The 25,992-nt window shown below is 42.6% G+C and overlaps 1 protein-coding gene across 3 annotated transcripts in view; it reads left to right on the top strand.

The window, feature by feature from the left end:
* MLLT1 (MLLT1 super elongation complex subunit) overlaps nt 1-25,992 on the top strand; it is a 121,908-nt gene that overhangs the window by 70,527 nt on the left and 25,389 nt on the right. For all 3 annotated transcript variants that reach the window (XM_075352533.1, XM_075352532.1, XM_075352531.1), the window contains exons 7-9: nt 13,287-13,374; nt 19,858-19,966; nt 23,082-23,181. In XM_075352533.1, the coding sequence (XP_075208648.1) occupies nt 13,287-13,374; nt 19,858-19,966; nt 23,082-23,181 (297 nt within the window). The remainder of the gene's footprint in view (nt 1-13,286; nt 13,375-19,857; nt 19,967-23,081; nt 23,182-25,992) is intronic.

Raw genomic sequence — 25,992 nt, 5'->3', positions numbered from 1 at the left:
CTCCTGCTCTCCTGAATCTATAATGTCATTACAGTGCAGCTCTCCTCCTCTCCTGAATCTATAATGTCATTACAGTGCAGCTCTCCTCCTCTCCTGAATCTATAATGTCATTACAGTGCAGCTCTCCTCCTCTCCTGAATCTCTAATGTCATTACAGTGCAGCTCTCCTCCTCTCCTGGATCTATATTGTCATTACAGTGCAGCTCTCCTCCTCTCCTGAATCTATAATGTCATTACAGTGCAGCTCTCCTCCCTCTCCTGAATCTATAATGTCATTACAGTGCAGCTCTCCTCCTCTCCTGAATCTATAATGTCATTACAGTGCAGCTCTCCTCCTCTCCTGAATCTATAATGTCATTACAGTGCAGCTCTCCTTCTCTCCTGAATCTATAATGTCATTACAGTGCAGCTCTCCTCCTCTCCTGAATCTATAATGTCATTACAGTGCAGCTATCCTCCTCTCCTGAATCTGTGTCATTACAGTGCAGCTCTCCTCCTCTCCTGAATCTATAATATCATTACAGTGCAGCTCTCCTCCTCTCCTGAATCTATAATGTCATTACAGGTGCAGCTCTCCTCCTCTCCTGAATCTCTAATGTCATTACAGTGCAGCTCTCCTCCTCTCCTGAATCTATAATGTCATTACAGTGCAGCTCTCCTCCTCTCCTGAATCTATAATGTCATTACAGTGGAGCTCTCCTCCTCTCCTGAATCTATAATGTCATTACAGTGCAGCTCTCCTCCTCTCCTGAATCTATAATGTCATTACAGTGCAGCTCTCCTCCTCTCCTGAATCTATAATGTCATTACAGTGCAGCTCTCCTCCTCTCCTGGATCTATAATGTCATTACAGTGCAGCACTCCTCCTCTCCTGAATCTATAATGTCATTACAGTGCAGCTCTCCTCCTCTCCTGAATCTATAATGTCATTACAGTGCAGCTCTCTTCCTCTCCTGAATCTATAATGTCATTACAGTGCAGCTCTCCTCCTCTCCTGAATCTATAATGTCATTACAGTGCAGCTCTCCTCCTCTCCTGAATCTATAATGTCATTACAGTGCAGCTCTCCTCCTCTCCTGAATCTCTAATGTCATTACAGTGCAGCTCTCCTCCTCTCCTGAATCTCTAATGTCATTACAGTGCAGCTCTCCTCCTCTCCTGAATCTATAATGTCATTACAGTGCAGCTCTCCTCCTCTCCCTGAATCTATAATGTCATTACAGTGCAGCTCTCCTCCTCTCCTGAATCTATAATGTCATTACAGTGCAGCTCTCCTCCTCTCCTGAATCTATAATGTCATTACAGTGCAGCTCTCCTCCTCTCCTGAATCTGTGTCATTACAGTGCAGCTCTCCTCCTCTCCTGAATCTATAATGTCATTACAGTGCAGCTCTCCTCCTCTCCTGAATCTATATTGTCATTACAGTGCAGCTCTCCTCCTCTCCTCCTCTCCTGAATCTATAATGTCATTACAGTGCAGCTCTCCTCCTCTCCTGAATCTATATTGTCATTACAGTGCAGCTCTCCTCCTCTCCTGAATCTATAATGTCATTACAGTGCAGCACTCCTCCTCTCCTGAATCTATAATGTCATTACAGTGCAGCTCTCCTCCTCTCCTGAATCTATAATGTCATTACAGTACAGCTCTCCTCCTCTTCTGAATCTATAATGTCATTACAGTGCAGCTCTCCTCCTCTCCTGAATCTATAATGTCATTACAGTGCAGCTCTCCTCCTCTCCTGAATCTATAATGTCATTACAGTGCAGCTCTCCTCCTCTCCTGAATCTATAATGTCATTTCAGTGCAGCTCTCCTCCTCTCCTGAATCTATAATGTCATTACAGTGCAGCTCTCCTCCTATCCTGAATCTATAATGTCATTACAGTGCAGCTCTCCTCCTCTCCTGAATCTATAATGTCATTACAGTGCAGCTCTCCTCCTCTCCTGAATCTATAATGTCATTACAGTGCAGCTCTCCTCCTCTCCTGAGTCTATAATGTCATTACAGTGCAGCTCTCCTCCTCTCCTGAATCTATAATGTCATTACAGTGCAGCTCTCCTCCTCTCCTGGATCTATATTGTCATTACAGTGCAGCTCTCCTCCTCTCCTTAATCTATAATATCATTACAGTGCAGCTCTCCTCCTCTCCTGAATCTATAATGTCATTACAGTGCAGCTCTCCTCCTCTCCTGAATCTATAATGTCATTACAGTGCAGCTCTCCTCCTCTCCTGAATCTATAATGTCATTACAGTGCAGCTCTCCTCCTCTCCTGGATCTATATTGTCATTACAGTGCAGCTCTCCTCCTCTCCTGAATCTATAATATCATTACAGTGCAGCTCTCCTCCTCTCCTGAATCTATAATGTCATTACAGTGCAGCTCTCCTCCTCTCCTGAATCTATATTGTCATTACAGTGCAGCTCTCCTCCTCTCCTGAATCTATAATATCATTACAGTGCAGCTCTCCTCCTCTCCTGAATCTATAATGTCATTACAGTGCAGCTCTCCTCCTCTCCTGAATCTATAATGTCATTACAGTGCACCTCTCCTCCTCTCCTGAATCTATAATGTCATTACAGTGCAGCTCTCCTCCTCTCCTGAATCTATAATGTCATTACAGTGCAGCTCTCCTCCTCTCCTGAATCTATATTGTCATTACAGTGCAGCTCTCCTCCTCTCCTGAATCTATAATATCATTACAGTGCAGCTCTCCTCCTCTCCTGAATCTATAATATCATTACAGTGCACCTCTCCTCCTCTCCTGAATCTATAATGTCATTACAGTGCAGCTCTCCTCCTCTCCTGAATCTATAATATCATTACAGTGCAGCTCTCCTCCTCTCCTGAATCTATAATGTCATTACAGTGCAGCTCTCCTCCTCTCCTGAATCTATAATTTCATTACAGTGCAGCTCTCCTCCTCTCCTGAATCTGTGTCATTACAGTGCAGCTCTCCTCCTCTCCTGAATCTATAATGTCATTACAGTGCAGCTCTCCTCCTCTCTTGAATCTATAATGTCATTACAGTGCAGCTCTCCTCCTCTCCTGAATCTGTGTCATTACAGTGCAGCTCTCCTCCTCTCCTGAATCTATAATGTCATTACAGTGCAGCTCTCCTCCTCTCCTGAATCTATTTTGTCATTACAATGCAGCTCTCCTCCTCTCCTGAATCTATAATATCATTACAGTGCAGCTCTCCTCCTCTCCTGAATCTATAATGTCATTACAGTGCAGCTCTCCTCCTCTCCTGAATCTATATTGTCATTACAGTGCAGCTCTCCTCCTCTCCTGAATCTATAATGTCATTACAGTGCAGCACTCCTCCTCTCCTGAATCTATAATGTCATTACAGTGCAGCTCTCCTCCTCTCCTGAATCTATAATGTCATTACAGTGCAGCTCTCCTCCTCTCCTGAATCTATAATGTCAATACAGTGCAGCTCTCCTCCTCTCCTGAATCTATAATGTCATTACAGTGCAGCTCTCCTCCTCTCCTGAATCTATAATGTCATTACAGTGCAGCTCTCCTCCTCTCCTGAATCTATAATGTCATTACAGTGCAGCTCTCCTCCTCTCCTGAATCTATAATGTCATTACAGTGCAGCTCTCCTCCTCTCCTGAATCTATAATGTCATTACAGTGCAGCTCTCCTCCTCTCCTGAATCTATAATGTCATTACAGTGCAGCTCTCCTCCTCTCCTGAATCTATAATGTCATTACAGTGCAGCTCTCCTCCTCTCCTGAATCTCTAATGTCATTACAGTGCAGCTCTCCTCCTCTCCTGAATCTATATTGTCATTACAGTGCAGCTCTCCTCCTCTCCTGGATCTATAATGTCATTACAGTGCAGCTCTCCTCCTCTCCTGAATCTATAATGTCATTACAGTGCAGCTCTCCTCCTCTCCTGAATCTATAATGTCATTACAGTGCAGCTCTCCTCCTCTCCTGAATCTATAATGTCATTACAGTGCAGCTCTCCTCCTCTCCTGAATCTCTAATGTCATTACAGTGCAGCTCTCCTCCTCTCCTGAATCTATATTGTCATTACAGTGCAGCTCTCCTCCTCTCCTGAATCTGTGTCATTACAGTGCAGCTCTCCTCCTCTCCTGAATCTATAATGTCATTACAGTGCAGCTCTCCTCCTCTCCTGAATCTGTGTCATTACAGTGCAGCTCTCCTCCTCTCCTGAATCTATAATGTCATTACAGTGCAGCTCTCCTCCTCTCCTGAATCTATTTTGTCATTACAGTGCAGCTCTCCTCCTCTCCTGAATCTATAATATCATTACAGTGCAGCTCTCCTCCTCTCCTGAATCTATATTGTCATTACAGTGCAGCTCTCTCCTCTCCTGAATCTATAATGTCATTACAGTGCTGCACTCCTCCTCTCCTGAATCTATAATGTCATTACAGTGCAGCTCTCCTCCTCTCCTGAATCTATAATGTCATTACAGTGCAGCTCTCCTCCTCTCCTGAATCTATAATGTCAATACAGTGCAGCTCTCCTCCTCTCCTGAATCTATAATGTCATTACAGTGCAGCTCTCCTCCTCTCCTGAATCTATAATGTCATTACAGTGCAGCTCTCCTCCTCTCCTGAATCTATAATGTCATTACAGTGCAGCACTCCTCCTCTCCTGAATCTATAATGTCATTACAGTGCAGCTCTCCTCCTCTCCTGGATCTATAATGTCATTACAGTGCAGCTCTCCTCCTCTCCTGAATCTATAATGTCATTACAGTGCAGCTCTCCTCCTCTCCTGAATCTATAATGTCATTACAGTGCAGCTCTCCTCCTCTCCTGAATCTCTAATGTCATTACAGTGCAGCTCTCCTCCTCTCCTGAATCTCTAATGTCATTACAGTGCAGCTCTCCTCCTCTCCTGAATCTATATTGTCATTACAGTGCAGCTCTCCTCCTCTCCTGAATCTATAATGTCATTACAGTGCAGCTCTCCTCCTCTCCTGAATCTATAATGTCATTACAGTGCAGCTCTCCTCCTCTCCTGAATCTATATTGTCATTACAGTGCAGCTCTCCTCCTCTCCTGGATCTATATTGTCATTACAGTGCAGCTCTCCTCCTCTCCTGAATCTATATTGTCATTACAGTGCAGCTCTCCTCCTCTCCTGAATCTATATTGTCATTACAGTGCAGCTCTCCTCCTCTCCTGAATCTATAATGTCATTACAGTGCAGCTCTCCTCCTCTCCTGAATCTATAATGTCATTACAGTGCAGCTCTCCTCCTCTCCTGAATCTATAATGTCATTACAGTGCAGCTCTCCTCCTCTCCTGAATCTATATTGTCATTACATTGCAGCTCTCCTCCTCTCCTGAATCTGTGTCATTACAGTGCAGCTCTCCTCCTCTCCTGAATCTATAATATCATTACAGTGCAGCTCTCCTCCTCTCCTGAATCTATAATATCATTACAGTGCAGCTCTCCTCCTCTCCTGAATCTATAATGTCATTATAGTGCAGCTCTCCTCCTCTCCTGAATCTATAATGTCATTACAGTGCAGCTCTCCTCCTCTCCTGAATCTCTAATGTCATTACAGTGCAGCTCTCCTCCTCTCCTGAATCTATAATGTCATTACAGTGCAGCTCTCCTCCTCTCCTGAATCTATAATGTCATTACAGTGCAGCTCCCCTCCTCTCCTGAATCTATAATGTCATTACAGTGCAGCTCCCCTCCTCTCCTGAATCTATATTGTCATTACAGTGCAGCTCTCCTCTCCTGAATCTATAATGTCATTACAGTGCAGCTCTCCTCCTCTCCTGAATCTATAATATCATTACAGTGCAGCTCTCCTCCTCTCCTGAATCTATAATATCATTACAGTGCAGCTCTCCTCCTCTCCTGAATCTATAATGTCATTACAGTGCAGCTCTCCTCCTCTCCTGAATCTATAATATCATTACAGTGCAGCTCTCCTCCTCTCCTGAATCTATAATGTCATTACAGTGCAGCTCTCCTCCTCTCCTGAATCTATAATGTCATTACAGTGCAGCTCTCCCTCCTCTCCTGGATCTATAATGTCATTACAGTGCACCTCTCCTCCTCTCCTGAATCTGTGTCATTACAGTGCAGCTCTCCTCCTCTCCTGAATCTGTAATATCATTACAGTGCAGCTCTCCTCCTCTCCTGAATCTATAATGTCATTACAGTTGCAGCTCTCCTCCTCTCCTGAATCTATAATGTCATTACAGTGCAGCTCTCCTCCTCTCCTGAATCTATAATGTCATTACAGTGCAGCTCTCCTCCTCTCCTGAATCTCTAATGTCATTACAGTGCAGCTCTCCTCCTCTCCTGAATCTATATTGTCATTACAGTGCAGCTCTCCTCCTCTCCTGGATCTATAATGTCATTACAGTGCAGCTCTCCTCCTCTCCTGAATCTATAATGTCATTACAGTGCAGCTCTCCTCCTCTCCTGAATCTATAATGTCATTACAGTGCAGCTCTCCTCCTCTCCTGAATCTATAATGTCATTACAGTGCAGCTCTCCTCCTCTCCTGAATCTCTAATGTCCATTACAGTGCAGCTCTCCTCCTCTCCTGAATCTATATTGTCATTACAGTGCAGCTCTCCTCCTCTCCTGAATCTGTGTCATTACAGTGCAGCTCTCCTCCTCTCCTGAATCTATAATGTCATTACAGTGCAGCTCTCCTCCTCTCCTGAATCTGTGTCATTACAGTGCAGCTCTCCTCCTCTCCTGAATCTATAATGTCATTACAGTGCAGCTCTCCTCCTCTCCTGAATCTATTTTGTCATTACAGTGCAGCTCTCCTCCTCTCCTGAATCTATAATATCATTACAGTGCAGCTCTCCTCCTCTCCTGAATCTATATTGTCATTACAGTGCAGCTCTCCTCCTCTCCTGAATCTATAATGTCATTACAGTGCTGCACTCCTCCTCTCCTGAATCTATAATGTCATTACAGTGCAGCTCTCCTCCTCTCCTGAATCTATAATGTCATTACAGTGCAGCTCTCCTCCTCTCCTGAATCTATAATGTCAATACAGTGCAGCTCTCCTCCTCTCCTGAATCTATAATGTCATTACAGTGCAGCTCTCCTCCTCTCCTGAATCTATAATGTCATTACAGTGCAGCTCTCCTCCTCTCCTGAATCTATAATGTCATTACAGTGCAGCACTCCTCCTCTCCTGAATCTATAATGTCATTACAGTGCAGCTCTCCTCCTCTCCTGGATCTATAATGTCATTACAGTGCAGCTCTCCTCCTCTCCTGAATCTATAATGTCATTACAGTGCAGCTCTCCTCCTCTCCTGAATCTATAATGTCATTACAGTGCAGCTCTCCTCCTCTCCTGAATCTCTAATGTCATTACAGTGCAGCTCTCCTCCTCTCCTGAATCTCTAATGTCATTACAGTGCAGCTCTCCTCCTCTCCTGAATCTATATTGTCATTACAGTGCAGCTCTCCTCCTCTCCTGAATCTATAATGTCATTACAGTGCAGCTCTCCTCCTCTCCTGAATCTATAATGTCATTACAGTGCAGCTCTCCTCCTCTCCTGAATCTATATTGTCATTACAGTGCAGCTCTCCTCCTCTCCTGGATCTATATTGTCATTACAGTGCAGCTCTCCTCCTCTCCTGAATCTATATTGTCATTACAGTGCAGCTCTCCTCCTCTCCTGAATCTATATTGTCATTACAGTGCAGCTCTCCTCCTCTCCTGAATCTATAATGTCATTACAGTGCAGCTCTCCTCCTCTCCTGAATCTATAATGTCATTACAGTGCAGCTCTCCTCCTCTCCTGAATCTCTAATGTCATTACAGTGCAGCTCTCCTCCTCTCCTGAATCTATATTGTCATTACATTGCAGCTCTCCTCCTCTCCTGAATCTATAATGTCATTACAGTGCAGCTCTCCTCCTCTCCTGAATCTATAATGTCATTACAGTGCAGCTCTCCTCCTCTCCTGAATCTATAATGTCATTACAGTGCAGCTCTCCTCCTCTCCTGAATCTGTGTCATTACAGTGCAGCTCTCCTCCTCTCCTGAATCTATAATATCATTACAGTGCAGCTCTCCTCCTCTCCTGAATCTATAATATCATTACAGTGCAGCTCTCCTCCTCTCCTGAATCTATAATGTCATTACAGTGCAGCTCTCCTCCTCTCCTGAATCTATAATGTCATTACAGTGCAGCTCTCCTCCTCTCCTGAATCTCTAATGTCATTACAGTGCAGCTCTCCTCCTCTCCTGAATCTATAATGTCATTACAGTGCAGCTCTCCTCCTCTCCTGAATCTATAATGTCATTACAGTGCAGCTCCCCTCCTCTCCTGAATCTATAATGTCATTACAGTGCAGCTCCCCTCCTCTCCTGAATCTATATTGTCATTACAGTGCAGCTCTCCTCCTCTCCTGAATCTATAATGTCATTACAGTGCAGCTCTCCTCCTCTCCTGAATCTATAATATCATTACAGTGCAGCTCTCCTCCTCTCCTGAATCTATAATATCATTACAGTGCAGCTCTCCTCCTCTCCTGAATCTATAATGTCATTACAGTGCAGCTCTCCTCCTCTCCTGAATCTATAATGTCATTACAGTGCAGCTCTCCTCCTCTCCTGAATCTATAATGTCATTACAGTGCAGCTCTCCTCCTCTCCTGAATCTATAATGTCATTACAGTGCAGCTCTCCTCCTCTCCTGAATCTATATTGTCATTACAGTGCAGCTCTCCTCCTCTCCTGAATCTCTAATGTCATTACAGTGCAGCTCTCCTCCTCTCCTGAATCTATATTGTCATTACAGTGCAGCTCTCCTCCTCTCCTGAATCTATAATGTCATTACAGTGCAGCTCTCCTCCTCTCCTGAATCTATAATGTCATTACAGTGCAGCTCTCCTCCTCTCCTGAATCTATAATGTCATTACAGTGCAGCTCTCCTCCTCTCCTGAATCTATAATGTCATTACAGTGCAGCTCTCCTCCTCTCCTGAATCTATAATGTCATTACAGTGCAGCTCTCCTCCTCTCCTGAATCTATATTGTCATTACAGTGCAGCTCTCCTCCTCTCCTGAATCTATATTGTCATTACAGTGCAGCTCTCCTCCTCTCCTGAATCTATAATGTCATTACAGTGCAGCTCTCCTCCTCTCCTGAATCTATAATGTCATTACAGTGCAGCTCTCCTCCTCTCCTGAATCTATAATGTCATTACAGTGCAGCTCTCCTCCTCTCCTGAATCTATAATGTCATTACAGTGCAGCTCTCCTCCTCTCCTGAATCTATATTGTCATTACAGTGCAGCTCTCCTCCTCTCCTGAATCTATAATGTCATTACAGTGCAGCTCTCCTCCTCTCCTGAATCTATAATGTCATTACAGTGCAGCTCTCCTCCTCTCCTGAATCTATAATGTCATTACAGTGCAGCTCTCCTCCTCTCCTGAATCTATAATGTCATTACAGTGCAGCTCTCCTCCTCTCCTGAATCTATATTGTCATTACAGTGCAGCTCTCCTCCTCTCCTGAATCTATATTGTCATTACAGTGCAGCTCTCCTCCTCTCCTGAATCTATAATGTCATTACAGTGCAGCTCTCCTCCTCTCCTGAATCTATATTGTCATTACAGTGCAGCTCTCCTCCTCTCCTGAATCTATATTGTCATTACAGTGCAGCTCTCCTCCTCTCCTGAATCTATAATGTCATTACAGTGCAGCTCTCCTCCTCTCCTGAATCTATAATGTCATTACAGTGCAGCTCTCCTCCTCTCCTGAATCTATATTGTCATTACAGTGCAGCTCTCCTCCTCTCCTGAATCTATAATGTCATTACAGTGCAGCTCTCCTCCTCTCCTGAATCTATAATGTCATTACAGTGCAGCTCTCCTCCTCTCCTGAATCTATAATGTCATTACAGTGCAGCTCTCCTCCTCTCCTGAATCTATAATATCATTACAGTGCAGCTCTCCTCCTCTCCTGAATCTATAATATCATTACAGTGCAGCTCTCCTCCTCTCCTGAATCTATAATGTCATTACAGTGCAGCTCTCCTCCTCTCCTGAATCTATAATATCATTACAGTGCAGCTCTCCTCCTCTCCTGAATCTATAATGTCATTACAGTGCAGCTCTCCTCCTCTCCTGAATCTATAATGTCATTACAGTGCAGCTCTCCTCCTCTCCTGGATCTATAATGTCATTACAGTGCACCTCTCCTCCTCTCCTGAATCTGTGTCATTACAGTGCAGCTCTCCTCCTCTCCTGAATCTGTAATATCATTACAGTGCAGCTCTCCTCCTCTCCTGAATCTATAATGTCATTACAGTGCAGCTCTCCTCCTCTCCTGAATCTATAATGTCATTACAGTGCAGCTCTCCTCCTCTCCTGAATCTATATTGTCATTACAGTGCAGCTCTCCTCCTCTCCTGAATCTATAATGTCATTACAGTGCAGCTCTCCTCCTCTCCTGAATCTATAATGTCATTACAGTGCAGCTCTCCTCCTCTCCTGAATCTATAATGTCATTACAGTGCAGCTCTCCTCCTCTCCTGAATCTATAATGTCATTACAGTGCAGCTCTCCTCCTCTCCTGAATCTATATTGTCATTACAGTGCAGCTCTCCTCCTCTCCTGAATCTATATTGTCATTACAGTGCAGCTCTCCTCCTCTCCTGAATCTATAATGTCATTACAGTGCAGCTCTCCTCCTCTCCTGAATCTATAATGTCATTACAGTGCAGCTCTCCTCCTCTCCTGAATCTATATTGTCATTACAGTGCAGCTCTCCTCCTCTCCTGAATCTATAATGTCATTACAGTGCAGCTCTCCTCCTCTCCTGAATCTATAATGTCATTACAGTGCAGCTCTCCTCCTCTCCTGAATCTATAATGTCATTACAGTGCAGCTCTCCTCCTCTCCTGAATCTATAATGTCATTACAGTGCAGCTCTCCTCCTCTCCTGAATCTATATTGTCATTACAGTGCAGCTCTCCTCCTCTCCTGAATCTATATTGTCATTACAGTGCAGCTCTCCTCCTCTCCTGAATCTATAATGTCATTACAGTGCAGCTCTCCTCCTCTCCTGAATCTATAATGTCATTACAGTGCAGCTCTCCTCCTCTCCTGAATCTATATTGTCATTACAGTGCAGCTCTCCTCCTCTCCTGGATCTATAATATCATTACAGTGCAGCTCTCCTCCTCTCCTGGAACTGTAATATTACAGTGCAGCTGCAGCTATGCGCTCTAAATCATAAGCACTGTGTGTTAGTTAAACAGTTCTTGAGTGCACAGGCTAAGTTGTATGTAGAAGGCTCAATGGTAATGCACAGTCAGCAGCTCCTTATTACAATGCTTACATGTAGGTTATCTGAATAATGCAGCATACAGTGTAGCAAACCACATTTTTCCAGAAAAAGACTTTCATATGAAGTCAGAGTAAAAATATCTCTGTATCATGTTAACCAGAGAAAAGAAAAATGGTGTCCTCAGTAGCCAATGCCTTTAACCTCATCACAATACATGACATACATCATGGCTCATATCGGGGTAATCACCGCCAGATGCTGAGGGCAGCTGGCGGTCAGTCCCGCACAGATCAGCTGATTTGAACAGCTGACGTGTAGCTTTCAGGCGCGGGTGGATCCACTATCCATCCGCACGTGTTAACCCCTTGGATCGCGCTGTCAAATTGTGACAGTGCGATGTAAATGCCCGCCGCCATGGCAAGTCACGTGACGTGACCACGAGAAGCCGATGGTTGCCATGGTAGCACAGGGTCATGTGATGACTTATGTAGCTATCATGACTCACTTCCTGTTACACCCGGCAGAATACTGGCTGTAAGAGGAAAGCAGCATTTCATCAGATCAGAGCTGTGCAGCTCTGATCTACAGAAATGAACAAGTGATCAGACTGCTGATCCTTTTAGCCACCTAGAAAGACTAGTAAAATAAATTTAAAAAAAAGTTTTAAATTAAAAAAAAAATCTAAAAGTTCAAATCAACCCCCATTCGCCTCATTGAAAATTAAAGGGTTAAAAAAATTTACACATTTGGTTTCGCCACGTTCACACATGCCCAATCTATCAAAATTATAAAATCAATCTGATCGGTAAACAGCGTAGTTGCTAAAATAAATTCCAAATGCCAAAATTACGTTTTTTGGTCGCCGCAAAGTGCCCTACTTTTTTGGGACAAACTTGGTAATTTTTTTTTAATCCCATAGATAAAAGTAAACCTATACATGTTTGGTGTCTACGAACTCGTATCGATCTGAGACATCACACCCACACATCAGGTTTACCATATAATGAACACTGTGAATCAAATATCCCAAAAACAATCATGCAATCGCACTTTTTTTGCAGTTTATCTGCACTTGGAATTTTTTTTATTTTTTCCAGTACACTATATGGTAAAATCATGGTTTCACTTAAAAGTACAGCTCATCCCGAAACACACGAGCTCTCGTATGGCAAGATTGACGGAAACATAAAAAAATTACGGCTCTCGGAAGAAAATTTGCAAAAAAAAAAAAAAAAAAAACTCGGAAAATTGCCCGAGAAATGATGACAAAGAAGAGCTTTGGTGAATTTGTGTGAAACCATACCCGATAGGAAGTCTAAAGTAGTCACAAAGATTGTCATCATTTTTTCACTTAATTTTTAATGGTTATCAGCTTTGAAGGTTTTTTCATTTTTTTCCTTTAATATAAGAGACATATTTATTATGGCTGTGTTTAATGAGGTTTTATGATGCTGCAAATTAAGAATCCTTATCCTTTCAAAATTAGAAGTGTTAATAGTTAATTTTTATCAATTAACAAAATGCAAAGCAAATGAACAGAAGAGAAATCTAACTGAACTCAATACTTGGTGTGGCCGACCTTCGTCTTCAATTCTTCTACGTACACTTGTACACCGTTTTTATAGAAACTCAGCAGGGAGGTTGTTCCAAACATCTTGGAGAACTACCCACACATCATGTCATGTAGTTTAGTGCAAATCCTTATCGTCTTATCATCCTAGACAGACTTCTATTTTTGAAAGCACACCTTGCAGCATTTTTTCACAAAGATACTTTTGCACAAAGATGTAGAGATTTTCAATTAAAGTTCTAACATAAGGAAAGCCTTTCTGTCATGGGCAGCAATGTGTAATGTTCTCATAAGAAGGGGAACAATGGTACATGATTCCTGGCCGTATGTTTTCTACTTTATTTAGAGTTGAAGCAGTTATGACATTTTGATTTGTTTATGGCTTAGTTGTTACTCTGTGCTTCCACTTAATCTTTTCTCTTTGTGATGTTTCTAGTCTGTTCCATCAAGTCCGTCAAACAGCAGCTCAAGTTCGGACTCCAGCTCCGAGTCAGACTTTGAACCTTCACAGAACCACAGTCAAGGTATGATAATCTTGTTTTAACCCTTTAATGATCAGGATTTTTTGGGGGTGCTTTTTTTTTTTTTTTTTTTCCGTCCAGGATTACTCTATAGTTAGCACCATCCACCTTCTCATCAACTCTGACCAGCTTCCCTGTCCGTGTTGAAGAAAGGCAACCTCTCAGCATGATGCTGCCACCACCGTGTTTGATGGTGGGGATGGTGTTTTCAGGGTGATGTGTAGTTTTAAGAGGGCTTTACACGCTACGATATTTCTAGCAATTGCTAGCGATATCGTACGTAAAAGCACCCGCCCCCGTCGTGCATGCGATATCGTGTTATCGCTGCCGCAGCGAACATTATCGCTACGGCAGCGTCACACGCACTTACCTTGTCGGTGGCGTCGCTGTGACTGCCGAACAATCCCTCCCTCAGGGGGAGGTGCGTTCGGCGTCACCGCGACGTCACTAAGCAGCCGGCCATTCAAAGCGGAGGGGCGGAGATGAGCAGGACGAACATCCCGCCCACCTCCTTCCTTCCTCATTGCGGGCGGGATGCAGGTAAGGTGAGGTTCCTCGTTCTTGCGATGTGTGCTGCCGCAGGAACGAGGAACAACATCTATAAACAACCTTTTAACAATTTTTGGTTTTAGGACGACCTCTCCGTGGTGAACGATTTTCACCACTTTGGAGGACGTTTAAGGTAGCTGGTAAGTGTTACACGCTGCAATACCGTTAATGACACCGGATGTGCGTCACTAACGACGTGACCCTGACGATAAAACATTAATGATATCGTAGCGTGTAAAGCCCCCTTTAGTTTTCCTCCATACATAGCATTTTGCATTTGGCTGAACTTTACAGGAGTACCAAGATGGCAGTCATGGGAGTTTTCATTTTATCCCCAACTGCCATAGTAACTCATTGTTGCCTTGCGATCACATCGTTGGTGTCTGATGGGAGCTGGTGTTCACACGCACCAGCATTTGTTCCATTTAAAGAAACCCTCCCATTAAGTCTTTTATTCTTTTAGTCATTAAATCTGTGTACGTATGCATGTAGTGTGTATGTGTTAATATACTCACATACCGCCTCATTCACCGGGATCGAGCGCCGTTCAGCTTCTCTTTCAGTGACATCACCGCTCTGCAGACTCCTCCAGGTCATGTTACGCTCTACCTGACCCAGAAGTGGCTTTTACAATGTAAGCCTATAGGGCGCTATAACTCTCCATAGATTTACATTGTAAAAGAGACTTCTAGCTCACGCACAGAGCACATTTTGACCCAGATAGTCTGAAGAGTGGGGACATCACTGAAAAGAGGAGCTGATCGGCGATGGATTCCAGAGAAAGTGGTGGTAGGTGAGTATATTAATACACTCGCACTATACTACATGCACGTAAACACAGATTTAATAGAGGTTCTCCAAGCTTGGGGCTTAAGTCTGCTGTCTTCTTCATAGTGTGCGCTGTCAAGATTCTCCGGTGCCGGACGCATGACCACAAATAAATAATTTGCATACATGCGATCACGTGCCAACTAGACGTGCACGGCCTCAGTCAATGTAAACAAATTGAACTAGACTAGACATGTCTAAACAGGATTTGGCTGGAAGTATGCAAATCTATTTGCGGTCATGCAATCACCCACTCCTGGCACCATAGAATCCTGACAGTGCACACTGTCTGCAGTCAAAACATTATAGGAGTGCATTTTTAAATGATGCTGTCAAAAATTGACAGCAACATCAAAATTGTTAAAGTGTAACCGTCGTTTTAATTTTCAGAAATCAATAGTGCACTTGAAAATAAGGAGCTTTGTAATATATCTCATCAGACATTTGCTTCAGTTATTATCAAAATTCTCAATTCTGAGATGAAATCTGTATTCAGGGAGATGGCAGTTATACTGATGAGATTGTATGTAGATGGAGGAGGAGCGGATCTAGAGGCCAAGGGAGGAGCTAGAGGCAGAGCTCCGCCCCCTCATTGGGGTTTCTTTTATCTACTTCTCATCCATCTCCTCTCTCAGTAATAGGAAAGTCTTCACTGAATACAGATTTTACCCCAGAATTGAGAATTTTGATAATGACTGATCCATTCTGGTGGAGAAAGAAGCAGATTTGTCTGATAAGATATACTACAAAGTTGCTTATTTTCATGTGTAATATTGATTTATGAAAGAAAAATAACGGTTACCGCTTTAACAGTTGCTTCCAGAGCTCAGCTGCAACTTATGGCTGTTGGACACAAATCCTGCTATATCTCAGTTCCTGAGCCTCCTCCTCCACACTCATGGACTCCTTCATAAAGAAATTAATTCATATCCTAATGCAGGAATAGGTTAAGAGAAAAACGTACGGTATCTTAGCGTTGTGCACCCAGTGTCATTTTCCTGAGGTTGCTTTGCAACGTCTTTTACTTTATACTGGGAAGTAAAGAGAATGGGCGACTAACAAACGGAACCACACGAAGAATCAAAATGTTGCTACTTCACGTTTTCTGAACCCTGAAACAGTTAAGAGAAGGAACATGTGCACTGCAAGTTGGTTTGACATTGCTGTGCATTGTATTCATTTTATGGGGCACTTTTGAGGTCCTTTTTCAGGCAATTCAGGACAGAATCTGCCTGAATAAGACACCATGTGCACATAACCTAGGTGATGGTTTTCATTTATTTAATAACCCTTTGAACTGTCATTAAGGCTATGTTGTATACAGGTAGAGGAGAAAACCGGGTTTATGCCGCGCTAGAAACCACTGATGCGATAATAGATAATAATAATAATCTTTATTTCTATAGCGCCAACATATTCCGCAGCGCTTTACAATTCAGGAGGATCATATAGAAATACAATATTTAGAGGAAAAAAAAGAAAAAACACAACCCTGCTTGTGAGAGCTTACAATCTACAATGAGATGGGGGGGGGGAGGGGCAAGGCACAAGTGCTTATTTACAATGACAATCCAGCCATCTCACGGAAATGGGGGATAGATAATGGTTTCCTCGACCAGTGGGCCAGAGCCTTGAGATGCCTTTGGGTGCCATGGAGTTTGATGTGGAGTTATGTTGTGAGAAGTTGTATAGGGACTATGTGAATCGAATCTGATTAGGGAGTGTGATAGGCCGCCCTAAAAAGATGCGTCTTTAGGGAGCGTCTGAAGCTGAATAAGTTGTGATTTGTCCTAACTTCTTGGGGTAGAGCATTCCAGAGGGTTGGTGCAGCTCGGAAGAAGTCTTGGATCCGGGAGTGGGAGGTTCGAATTAGTGTGGATGTTAGTCGAAAGTCGTTTGCAGAGCGTAGAGAACGGGTGGGGTGATAGACAGAGAGGAGGGTGGAGATGTAGGGGGGTGCCGCACTGTGGAGAGCTTTGTGGGTGAGAACAAGCAATTTGAATTGGATCCTATGATATATGGGCAGCCAGTGCAATGACTGGCACAGAGCAGAGGCATTCGAGTAGCGGTTAGCCAGATAGGTGACCCTGGCTGCTGCATTAAGGATGGACTGTAGAGGGGAGAGTCTAGTTAGGGGGAGACCAATTAATAGAGAGTTACAGTAGTCAAGGCGAGAGTGGATCAGGGCCACGGTGAGGGTTTTTGTCGTTTCCATAGTGAGAAAGGGGCGGATTCTAGAGATGTTCTTGAGGTGCAAGCGGCAGGTGCGGGCAAGAGATTGTATGTGGGAGGTGAAGATTTCTTTTATTATACAGTTCTACGCGTTTCAGAGATATCCGTCTCCTTCCTCAGGAAAAGAAATCCTTCTTTTCCTGAGGAAGGAGACGGATGTCTCTGAAATGCGTAGACCTGTATAATAAAAAGAAATCTTTTTAATCTACACGCATGAGTGGTTTCTAGCGCGGCATAAACCCGGTTTTCTCCTCTACCTGTATATCACTGAAACCTCCTCCGGGGCTGCTGCTAAACCACCAGGCACTCACAGGCTATCATTAGGGGTTGTGACTGGCACAACCTCATCAGGTGAGTGTATCTCTGTCTTGTCTTTCCACCCTCATACTGGGTAAGACCCTATTGCGCCTTTTTCCCCTACTACAGCTTCATTAAGGCTATGTTCACACAGTGCCTCTTTTGTAACTACAAAGATGCATGCATTTTTGGCCCCAAAAACGCATAAAAAGACTCATGCGTTTTTGACGCGTTTTTACCACATTTTACCCAATATGGTTTTTTTAAGTCAAATCTATTGACTGGAAGAGCTCAAAATGCTGGAAAAACATGAAAAGAATTGACATGCTGAATCTTCAAAAACGCTGCCAAAAAAAAGATGCCCAGTGTGCACAGCAAAATAGAAATCTCATAGACTTTGCTGGGGGATGGAAATGCATGCATTTAGGTGCATCTTTGGGACCTCAAAAACGCAGTACAAGATGCACTGTGTGAACATAGCCTTAGGCTCCCTTCACAGCTCTATGTTTCCAGTATGGGTGGTGTTCGGTTTCACACTTCCTGGAGACACCTTCACATGCATACTCATTAAAATCTGTGTTGATTTTGACACCTCCATGTTTTCACATGGACCATGCGTAGGTGTGAACCACACATGCATCTATGTCATCCACACAGAGACATGTCCGATTTTTTACTGTCAGCCAGGAATGACAAGGGCCAATAGAAGTCTGTGGGTCTGTGAAAAACATGTCCAGCACACGGATGACATCCATCTGGCATGTGTGTACCATCTGTGTGACACCAACCATAATTAAATGCATTCAAAAAATTTAAAGGTTTCTTTGTGTTAAAGATGATAGATTTTCCAGCTATTAGCCAAATAAATAATTGAAATATTTTTTTAAAAAAATCACCTGCATTTCTAATAACCAGCAAAGGTACACCAGACAGCTGGGGGCTGGTATTAGTATGGAAAGGTCCATGGTTATTGGTCCCTTCCCAGCCTAAAAATATTAGCCTGCAGCCGCCCCAGAAATGGCGCATTACATGAAATGCTCCAGTTCTGTCACTTTGCCTCTGTCCCTCCCTGATTGCCCTGGTGCGTTGAAAATTGAGGTAATTGTTTTGGGGTTGATGTCAGCTGGCATCAAGCCCTGGTGTTAGTAATGTAGAGCTGTCAGACACCCCCATTACTAAACCAGTAATAAAAAAAAAAAGACACAAAATAATTTGTCAATAAAGACTCCCCGAAACATTCCCTCGTTTACAATTGTATTAAAAACATGCAGCTCCACCATAGCCCAGGAAATCCGCCATATTCCACCAAATCCGTAGTAATCCAGGATATCTGGAAAAAAACCACAAATATACAAACAGAGAAATAAAACAAGACACTTACCCTCGTTTACCACTTTATTCAAAAGAAAAAGAAATCCCAGATAGTTCAACATGGTCCAGGGATTCTGAGAAACAGTCTGTGGATGTCACCGCTCATCAGAGGCACCAGGTTTCATGCAGCGCAGCGTAACCCAGAATTGCCTGTAAGCAAAATCTATGGACTGTCAGAGCAATGCTCCATAGACTTTGTTCATCAGAATCCGTGGACTATGTCGGACCAGCTGGGAATTTTTTGTGGTGAACAAGGGTAAAGGGTGCTTTACACGCTGCGACCTCGCTAGCGATCTCGTTAACGATGTGACACGCCAGATCGCAGATAAGATTTGCCGAGATCGCACATAGGTCATTTTTGTAGCGCCAGTCACATGTGCGATCTCGGCAAATCGTATGTGCGATCTGGCTGGCGTGTTACATCGCTAACGAGATCGCTAACGATGTCGCAGCATGTAAAGCACCCTTTAGTATCTTCTTTTATTTTTCAGTGTCTGTATGTTTGTTTTGTTCAGATATCCTTTTTTGGATCAAGGCGGATTCCTTGGACTCAGTGGAGCTGCATGTTTTTGTTTGGGTTTTTTTTATAAACAAAGGAAAGTTTCGTGGTGCTGTTTATTGAAATAAATATTTTTTTTGTGTATCTTTCTTTTTTTTTTTTAATTATTGTGTAATGGGGGTGTCTGATAGACATCTCTTCATTACTAGCACCAGTGCTTGATGCCAGCTGATACTACACAGCTGACATCAACCCCATAAACCATTACCTCGATTGCTACCGCACCAGGAAATTCGAGAAGAGCTAAGGCAAAGCTCCAGAATTGATGCATCTTAGGTGTGCTGGTATTTTTAGGCTGGGAAGGGGGGTTTCTTGCTGGTTATAAAAAATAAGGGGGAACCCACATTGTTTTTTTCAATGATTTATTTATTTGCTTTATAGGTGTAATATCTATCTATCAATGCACATCTTTAACACATAGAAAAAATCAGTTCAGTGTCATCCGTTTTTTGGGGAGCACGTGGACAACACACACGGATGGTCAAAAGGGAATGCGCCACACGTGTTATTTTTAACGGACATGTGGAAGGGGCCTAAAAAGCAGCACTAAGTCAAATTACTTCCTTTAAATAGGTCACATGTGTAAACCATAGATATTGTTTAAAATGGCAAAAATAACCATGTATTTTTGCTTTTGGTTCTGCTTGTAGGTCCTTTACGGTCTATGGTAGAAGGTCTTCAGTCAGAAGAGTCGGATGATGACAGTTCAGGCGGTGATGAGGCAGCAGTAAAGAATAAAACGGCAGGTCGTGATTCTCGGTAAGTAATACCAGTGATTAGAAAATCTTTCCTCCACTTCTTTATTGCTATGTGTCCCAGGATATTAACCATTTCCTGCTCTTTCCAAATTGTTATTTTTGGGATTTGCACAAAAAAAAATCTTTGGACTGTGAAATTTTTCTTCTTTTATATTTTAAACCTTAAAAAAAAAAAAGTTCGATCTGAAAATAGACAAAAAAACCAAAATTCATCAAAAGGCATCACTAATTATTTGGATTTCATCACTATGACAATAGAAACCTTCCATATCTTCAGTTTTATAGTAAAGAGCTTTAGAAAAACCACGTCATTTGTAAAACAGTGCTCGCACACAACTAAAATCTTTTTCATACCAAATTGTTGTGGTGTACAGGACATATCAGTTTCTAATGTAAAAAAAAACATATAAAAGGATCGTTCAAATTTTTAATGTTAAACTGGACACAGGATGTAATAGTAGTGGCAGAGCAGAATAAAACATTTTATTCATTTATTTGTCCATTGCGCAGATATTTACAATCATAGTATTTTACACCTAATGAGTTAATTTTTGTTAACACCCTCTTCGACTTATCAGATAGTTTCCACAGGGGGCGTGTTTTTTTTCTCCCTGTATAGAATGCTGACCAATCATAAACAGGCAGCAACATTCAAAGACCAAGAAGTCTCCACCATAGCTTAGAGCAGATTTCTCAGTGTTTGAGATGGAATGATACAGCTGTGATCTTCTGGTCTAACCTGAATTATTATTATTATTATTATGCATTGTTTATACAGCATCATCATGTTGCACAGAGCATTACAGAAATCATCATCACTATCGCCTTTGGGGCGCACATTCTAAATTCCCTATCACTATATCTTTGGAGTGTGTGAGGAAACCAGAGAACCCAGATGAAACCCATACAAACATGTGAAGAACATTCAAACTCCTTGCAGATGTTGTCCTTGCTACCAAGGACAACATCTGCATGGGGGGAGGGGCAGTGCAGGTGAATTTAGGTTTGTCACATTACAAACCCTTATATGAGTTCTCCTCTTCTCATAGCACTGTCAGCTCTGCTCTACCACACTGTCTGTTCACTGATGTCTTCGTAATCTGACTTATACTACTGACAAAAGATTGGCATATTTGGCTTTCTGGTATAATTTCAGAATGATCCTAAAATGCCCTCTAACCTTTTCAGGTGAACTTATTATCACCTCTAAACTTTTGGATGCACTTGTCTAACTGTTCAGTGTTTCAGTACTTTTTGCACAATTTTCTGTTCCCTAACAAAGACCTTAATAGCAAAATAACCGCTGTTTGAATCTCCCAATACATTTTGGGGTTAAATTAGAATTGGTAAAATGTCCTCCTGATCATGCTGGTCACATTTTGACATCATGAGACCAAGAAGACACCTAGCAATTGATCAACAGTACCACAACATTGCGAATGAAGAAGGATTTTGGACAATAAAGAGGTGACATCTGGGCCAGAGAGGTAGATCTGAGTGTCATCATCATATAGATGGTACAGGAAGCCATGGGACTTTGAGTTGTGTCAGGCCAACGATATAGACTGAGAAGAGTAAGGGTCCCAAGACAGAACCTTGAAGGACACCGACAAAGAGAGAGTGCGGTATGATGAGGTTGTGTGGGAGATGATAAATATGCATTTCGAAAGGTATGCGGAGATCCAGGAGAGAGTAAGGTCTCTGACAGAGAGGATCTGTAATAGGAGGGAGTGGTCAGTTGTGTCAAAGGCAGAGGACAGGTCTAGAAGGAGAAGTATAGAGAATTGTCTGTTGCTTTGGCAGTGACTAATTCCATAAGTTGTTCATAATTTTGGTCAGGGCAGTTTTGGTGGAATGGTGGGAATGGGCATCAGATTTTAGGTTGTTGAAGAGTGAGTTAGATATAAGGGGGGAGGAAAGTTCAGCATGGACATGCTGTTTGAGGAGTTTTGAAGCGCACCAGACAGGCATATGTGTCGATAGTTGAATGTAGAAGTCTGGTTGAGGGATAGCTTTTTCAGGATAGGTGTGATTATGGCATGTTTGAAAGCAGAAAGGAAGGTACCAGAAGTTAGCGTATGGTTGAAGAGATGAGCGTGGTGGTGAGGTTGGGGAGGAAGTGTAATGGGATCGGGTCAAGTGCAGAAGTGGTGAAGTGTGATTTGGAGAGGAGATGAGTAAACTCTCCTTCAGTGTTGTTGAGGTGGAAGGTTATAGGGGAGTGGCATTAGTCTGTTATACATAAGGATTGTGGCAATTGAACAAAAAGACTTGTATTGTTTGGTCGATTTTATTTTTAAAATGTGCGGCAAAGTCTTCTGAAGAGATATGGGAGGTCGGAGGGGGCAGTGGTGGTCGGAGAAGAGAGTTAAAAATGTTGAACAATTGTTTGGGGTTGTGAAATGAAGATACGAGAATTGTGAAGTCGACCTGTTTAGCAGAGCTGAAGGCCGATTTGAATGTAAAAATAGCTTTTTTGAATGTGGTGAAGTTATCTTGTGAGTATATTTTCTTTTATCAATGCTCCGCAACCCTGGAGACTTGTCAAAGCTTTGAAGTGAGGTAATAATGCCAGGGTTGTCCATTGGTTCGTCACACTGTGCCATGCACAAGAGGGGCAACCGAGTCAATAGCTGATTCGCGGGTGGCATTGTGCGTGTCGTGGAGACAAGATACAGAGGACAGCGGTAGAATAGAGTTAATGTGTGTGATTGTCTAGGTGTGCTGGTCCCAGGCAGGCAGTGAATGACAGCTACTTGGAGGTTGGAGGGAGAGTAGATACGGACAGAATGCACTTACAAAAGGAAAAATAATTAATAACTAGTACACACATGGAATTGCTGGGTCCATAAAAGTCCAGTCTATCAAATATTAAATTAATGAATCCGATCGGTAAAGCCATAGTGCGGTAAAAAAAAAAAAAAAACAACTAAATTCCTCAACTGTGGAAATATGGTGTCATTAAAAGCTCGCCCTGTAAATCATCAAGCTCATATGGCTACATCAACAGAAAAATAAAAAATGCTGTGGCTCTTGGAAGAAAGGGAGGTGAGAATGGAAAATGCCTTGTCAGGAAGGGGTTAAATAAAGGGATGTCCTCTTGTTTGTTTTCTCAGGATGAGTCTGAGTGACAGTGATAGTGACAGTAGTGACGACTCTTGCGCCCCCAGCCGTGGTACTACGCCTATACAGAAGATGCCGCCATCTAACAACAAGGTATGCAGCACTTTTTTTAAGCTTCTCAGTCATTTTCTACCATTGCAATTTTTGGCATCTCTTGGGTTGTTCAATATACAAGGAAAAGCAGAGCAGTGAATGTGTGTTTTTTTTTCTTTTTATATTGCAAATGGCTATTGCACTTTCTTCCCAGTTATACTTGTTTCTCCATTTAAAGGAACTTGTCACCAGTTTCTTGACCTATAAGCTGCGGCCACCACCAGTGTACTCTTAAATACAGCATTCTAACATGCTGTATATAAGAGCAAAGGCCGCTGTGTAGGATGTAATAAACACTTTATAATACTCACCTAACGGTCACACTGCGGTGGATTTGAATCAGATGGGCGTCTCTGTTGTCTGGTGCCGGAGCTGCCTCTTTCGGCCATCTTTGTTCTCCTTCTTCTCTAGCCGAGGTGCATGACGGGTCCGACGTCATCCACACTCGCCGGCATTCAGGTCCTCAGCAGGGCAGATCAAAGTGTTGTAGTGCGCCTGCGCAGCACCGGCGAGTGTGTGTGACGTAGGACGCGTCAGGCACCCAGGCTTCAGAAAGAGGACGAAGATGGCCGAAACAGGAGGTGCTGGCACCGGACAACGGAGACGCCCATAAGGCCAACAGTGCGACCGTTAGGTGAGTATTATAAAGTGTTTTTCATGTTATACCCCCGGCCTGGGCTCTTGTATACAGCATGTTAGAATGCTGTATATAAGAGCCCGGTGGTGGTGGCCGCAGCTTATAGGCCCCAAATCTGCTGACAGGTTCCCTTTAATGCCTGGCCACAGTACACAGTATTGTGAGTGTGGGTGGCAAGATGGTCCGCTCCATTATATCAACCCACACTGAACAAGCAAAATTTAATGACAAAGCAAACTGGCATTTGTATTTGGGATACCTGAACGAGATAACCACAGAGATGGGGAAAGCTTAACCCCTTAAGGACGAAGCCAGTTTTGTCCTTAATGCCCAGGCCATTTTTTGCAATTCTGACCAGTGTCACTTTATGAGGTCATAACTCTGGAACGCTTCAACGGATCCCGGTGATTCTGACATTGTTTTTTCGTGACATATTGTACTTCATGATAGTTATAAATTTAGAACGATATTTTTTGCTTTTATTTGTGAAAAAATCGGAAATTTGATGAAAATTTTGAAAATTTTGCAATTTTCAAACTTTTAATTTTTATGCCCTTAACCCAGAGAGTTATGTCACACAAAACAGTTAATAAATAACATTTCCCACATGTCTACTTTACATTAGCGCAATTTCTGAAACAAAATGTTTTGGGGTTAGGAAGTTAGAAGGGGTCAAAGTTCATCAGCAATTTCCCATTTTTTCAACAAAATTCACAAAACCATTTTTTTAGGGACCACATCACATTTGAAGTGACTTTGAGAGGCCTAAGTGACAGAAAATACCTAAAAGTGACACCATTCTCAAAACAGCACCCCTCAAAGTACTCAAAACCACATCCAAGAAGTTTATTAACCCTTCAGGTGCTTCACAGGAACTAAAGCAAAGTGGAATGAAAAAAAGCAAAAAATAAAATTTTACCTAAAATGTTGCTCTACCCCAAATTTATTCACTTTTAGAAGAAATAACACAACAAAATGAACCCCAAAACTTGTTCCCCACTTTCTTATGAGCGCGCCAATACCCCACATGTGGTCAGAAACCTTTGTTTGGACAAATGGGAGGGCTCGGAACAGAAGGAGCAATATTTGAATTTTGGAAAGCAAATTTGGCTGAAATAGATTGCGGGCACCATGTTGCATTTACATGTCCGCTAAGGTACCTAAACAGCAGAAACCCCTCACAAGTGACACCATTTTGGAAACTAGACCCCTTAAGGCTTCTATCTAGGGGTATAGTGAGCATTTTGGATCCACAAGTACTTCACAGATTTTGATAACGTTACGTTGTCACATTGAAAATTTTCATTTTTTTCTCAAAAATGTTGCTTTAGCATCAATTTTCTCACTTTTTCAAGAGGTAATTCCAAAAATTTGACCCCAACGTTTGTTACCCACTTTTTTATGAGCGCGGTGATACCTCACTTGTGGTCTGAAACCTTTGTTTGGAGAAATGGGAGGGCTTGGAACGGAAGGAGCAATATTTGAATTTTGGAAAGGAAATTTGGCTGAAAAAGATTGCAGGCACCATGTCGCATTTGGAGGACCCCTAAGGTACGTAAACAGCAAAAAAACACCACAAGTGACCCCATATTGGAAACTAGGCCCCTCAAGGAATTTATCTAGATGTTTGGTGAGTACCCTGAACCTCCAGGTGCTTTACAGAAGTTTATAACGTTGAGCCATGAAAATAAAAAAATAAAATTTTACCACAAAATTGTTACTTCAACCAGGTAGCTTTTTTTTTCACAAGGGTAACAGGAAATAAATCACCATGAAATTTATTGCGCAATTTCTCCTGAGTTTGTTGATATCTTGTATGTGGTGGAAATCAACTGTTTGGGCACACTACAGGGCTCAGAAGAGAAGGAGTGCAGTTTGACTGCAAAATTGGCTGGAATCAATAGCGGACGCCATGTTGCATTAGGAGAGCCCCTGAGGTGCCTAAGCAGTGGAGGTCCCCCACAAGTGACCCCATTCTAGAAATAAGACCCCTCAAGGCTTTAATCTAGGTGTATATTGAGCATTTTGAATCCACGAATACTTCACAGAATTTGATAAGCTTAGGTTGCCATATTGAAATTTTCATTTTTTTCACAAAAATGTTGATTTAGCGACACATTTTTCACTTTTTCAAGAGGCAACAACAAAACGTGTACCCCACAGGTTGTTATCTA

This window comes from Anomaloglossus baeobatrachus, chromosome 1 (assembly GCF_048569485.1).
Source record: "Anomaloglossus baeobatrachus isolate aAnoBae1 chromosome 1, aAnoBae1.hap1, whole genome shotgun sequence".
In the NCBI taxonomy this organism is placed as follows: domain Eukaryota; kingdom Metazoa; phylum Chordata; class Amphibia; order Anura; family Aromobatidae; genus Anomaloglossus; species Anomaloglossus baeobatrachus.
The sequence above is the reverse complement of the archived record's forward strand: the minus strand, read 5'-3'. Positions and strand labels throughout refer to the sequence as shown.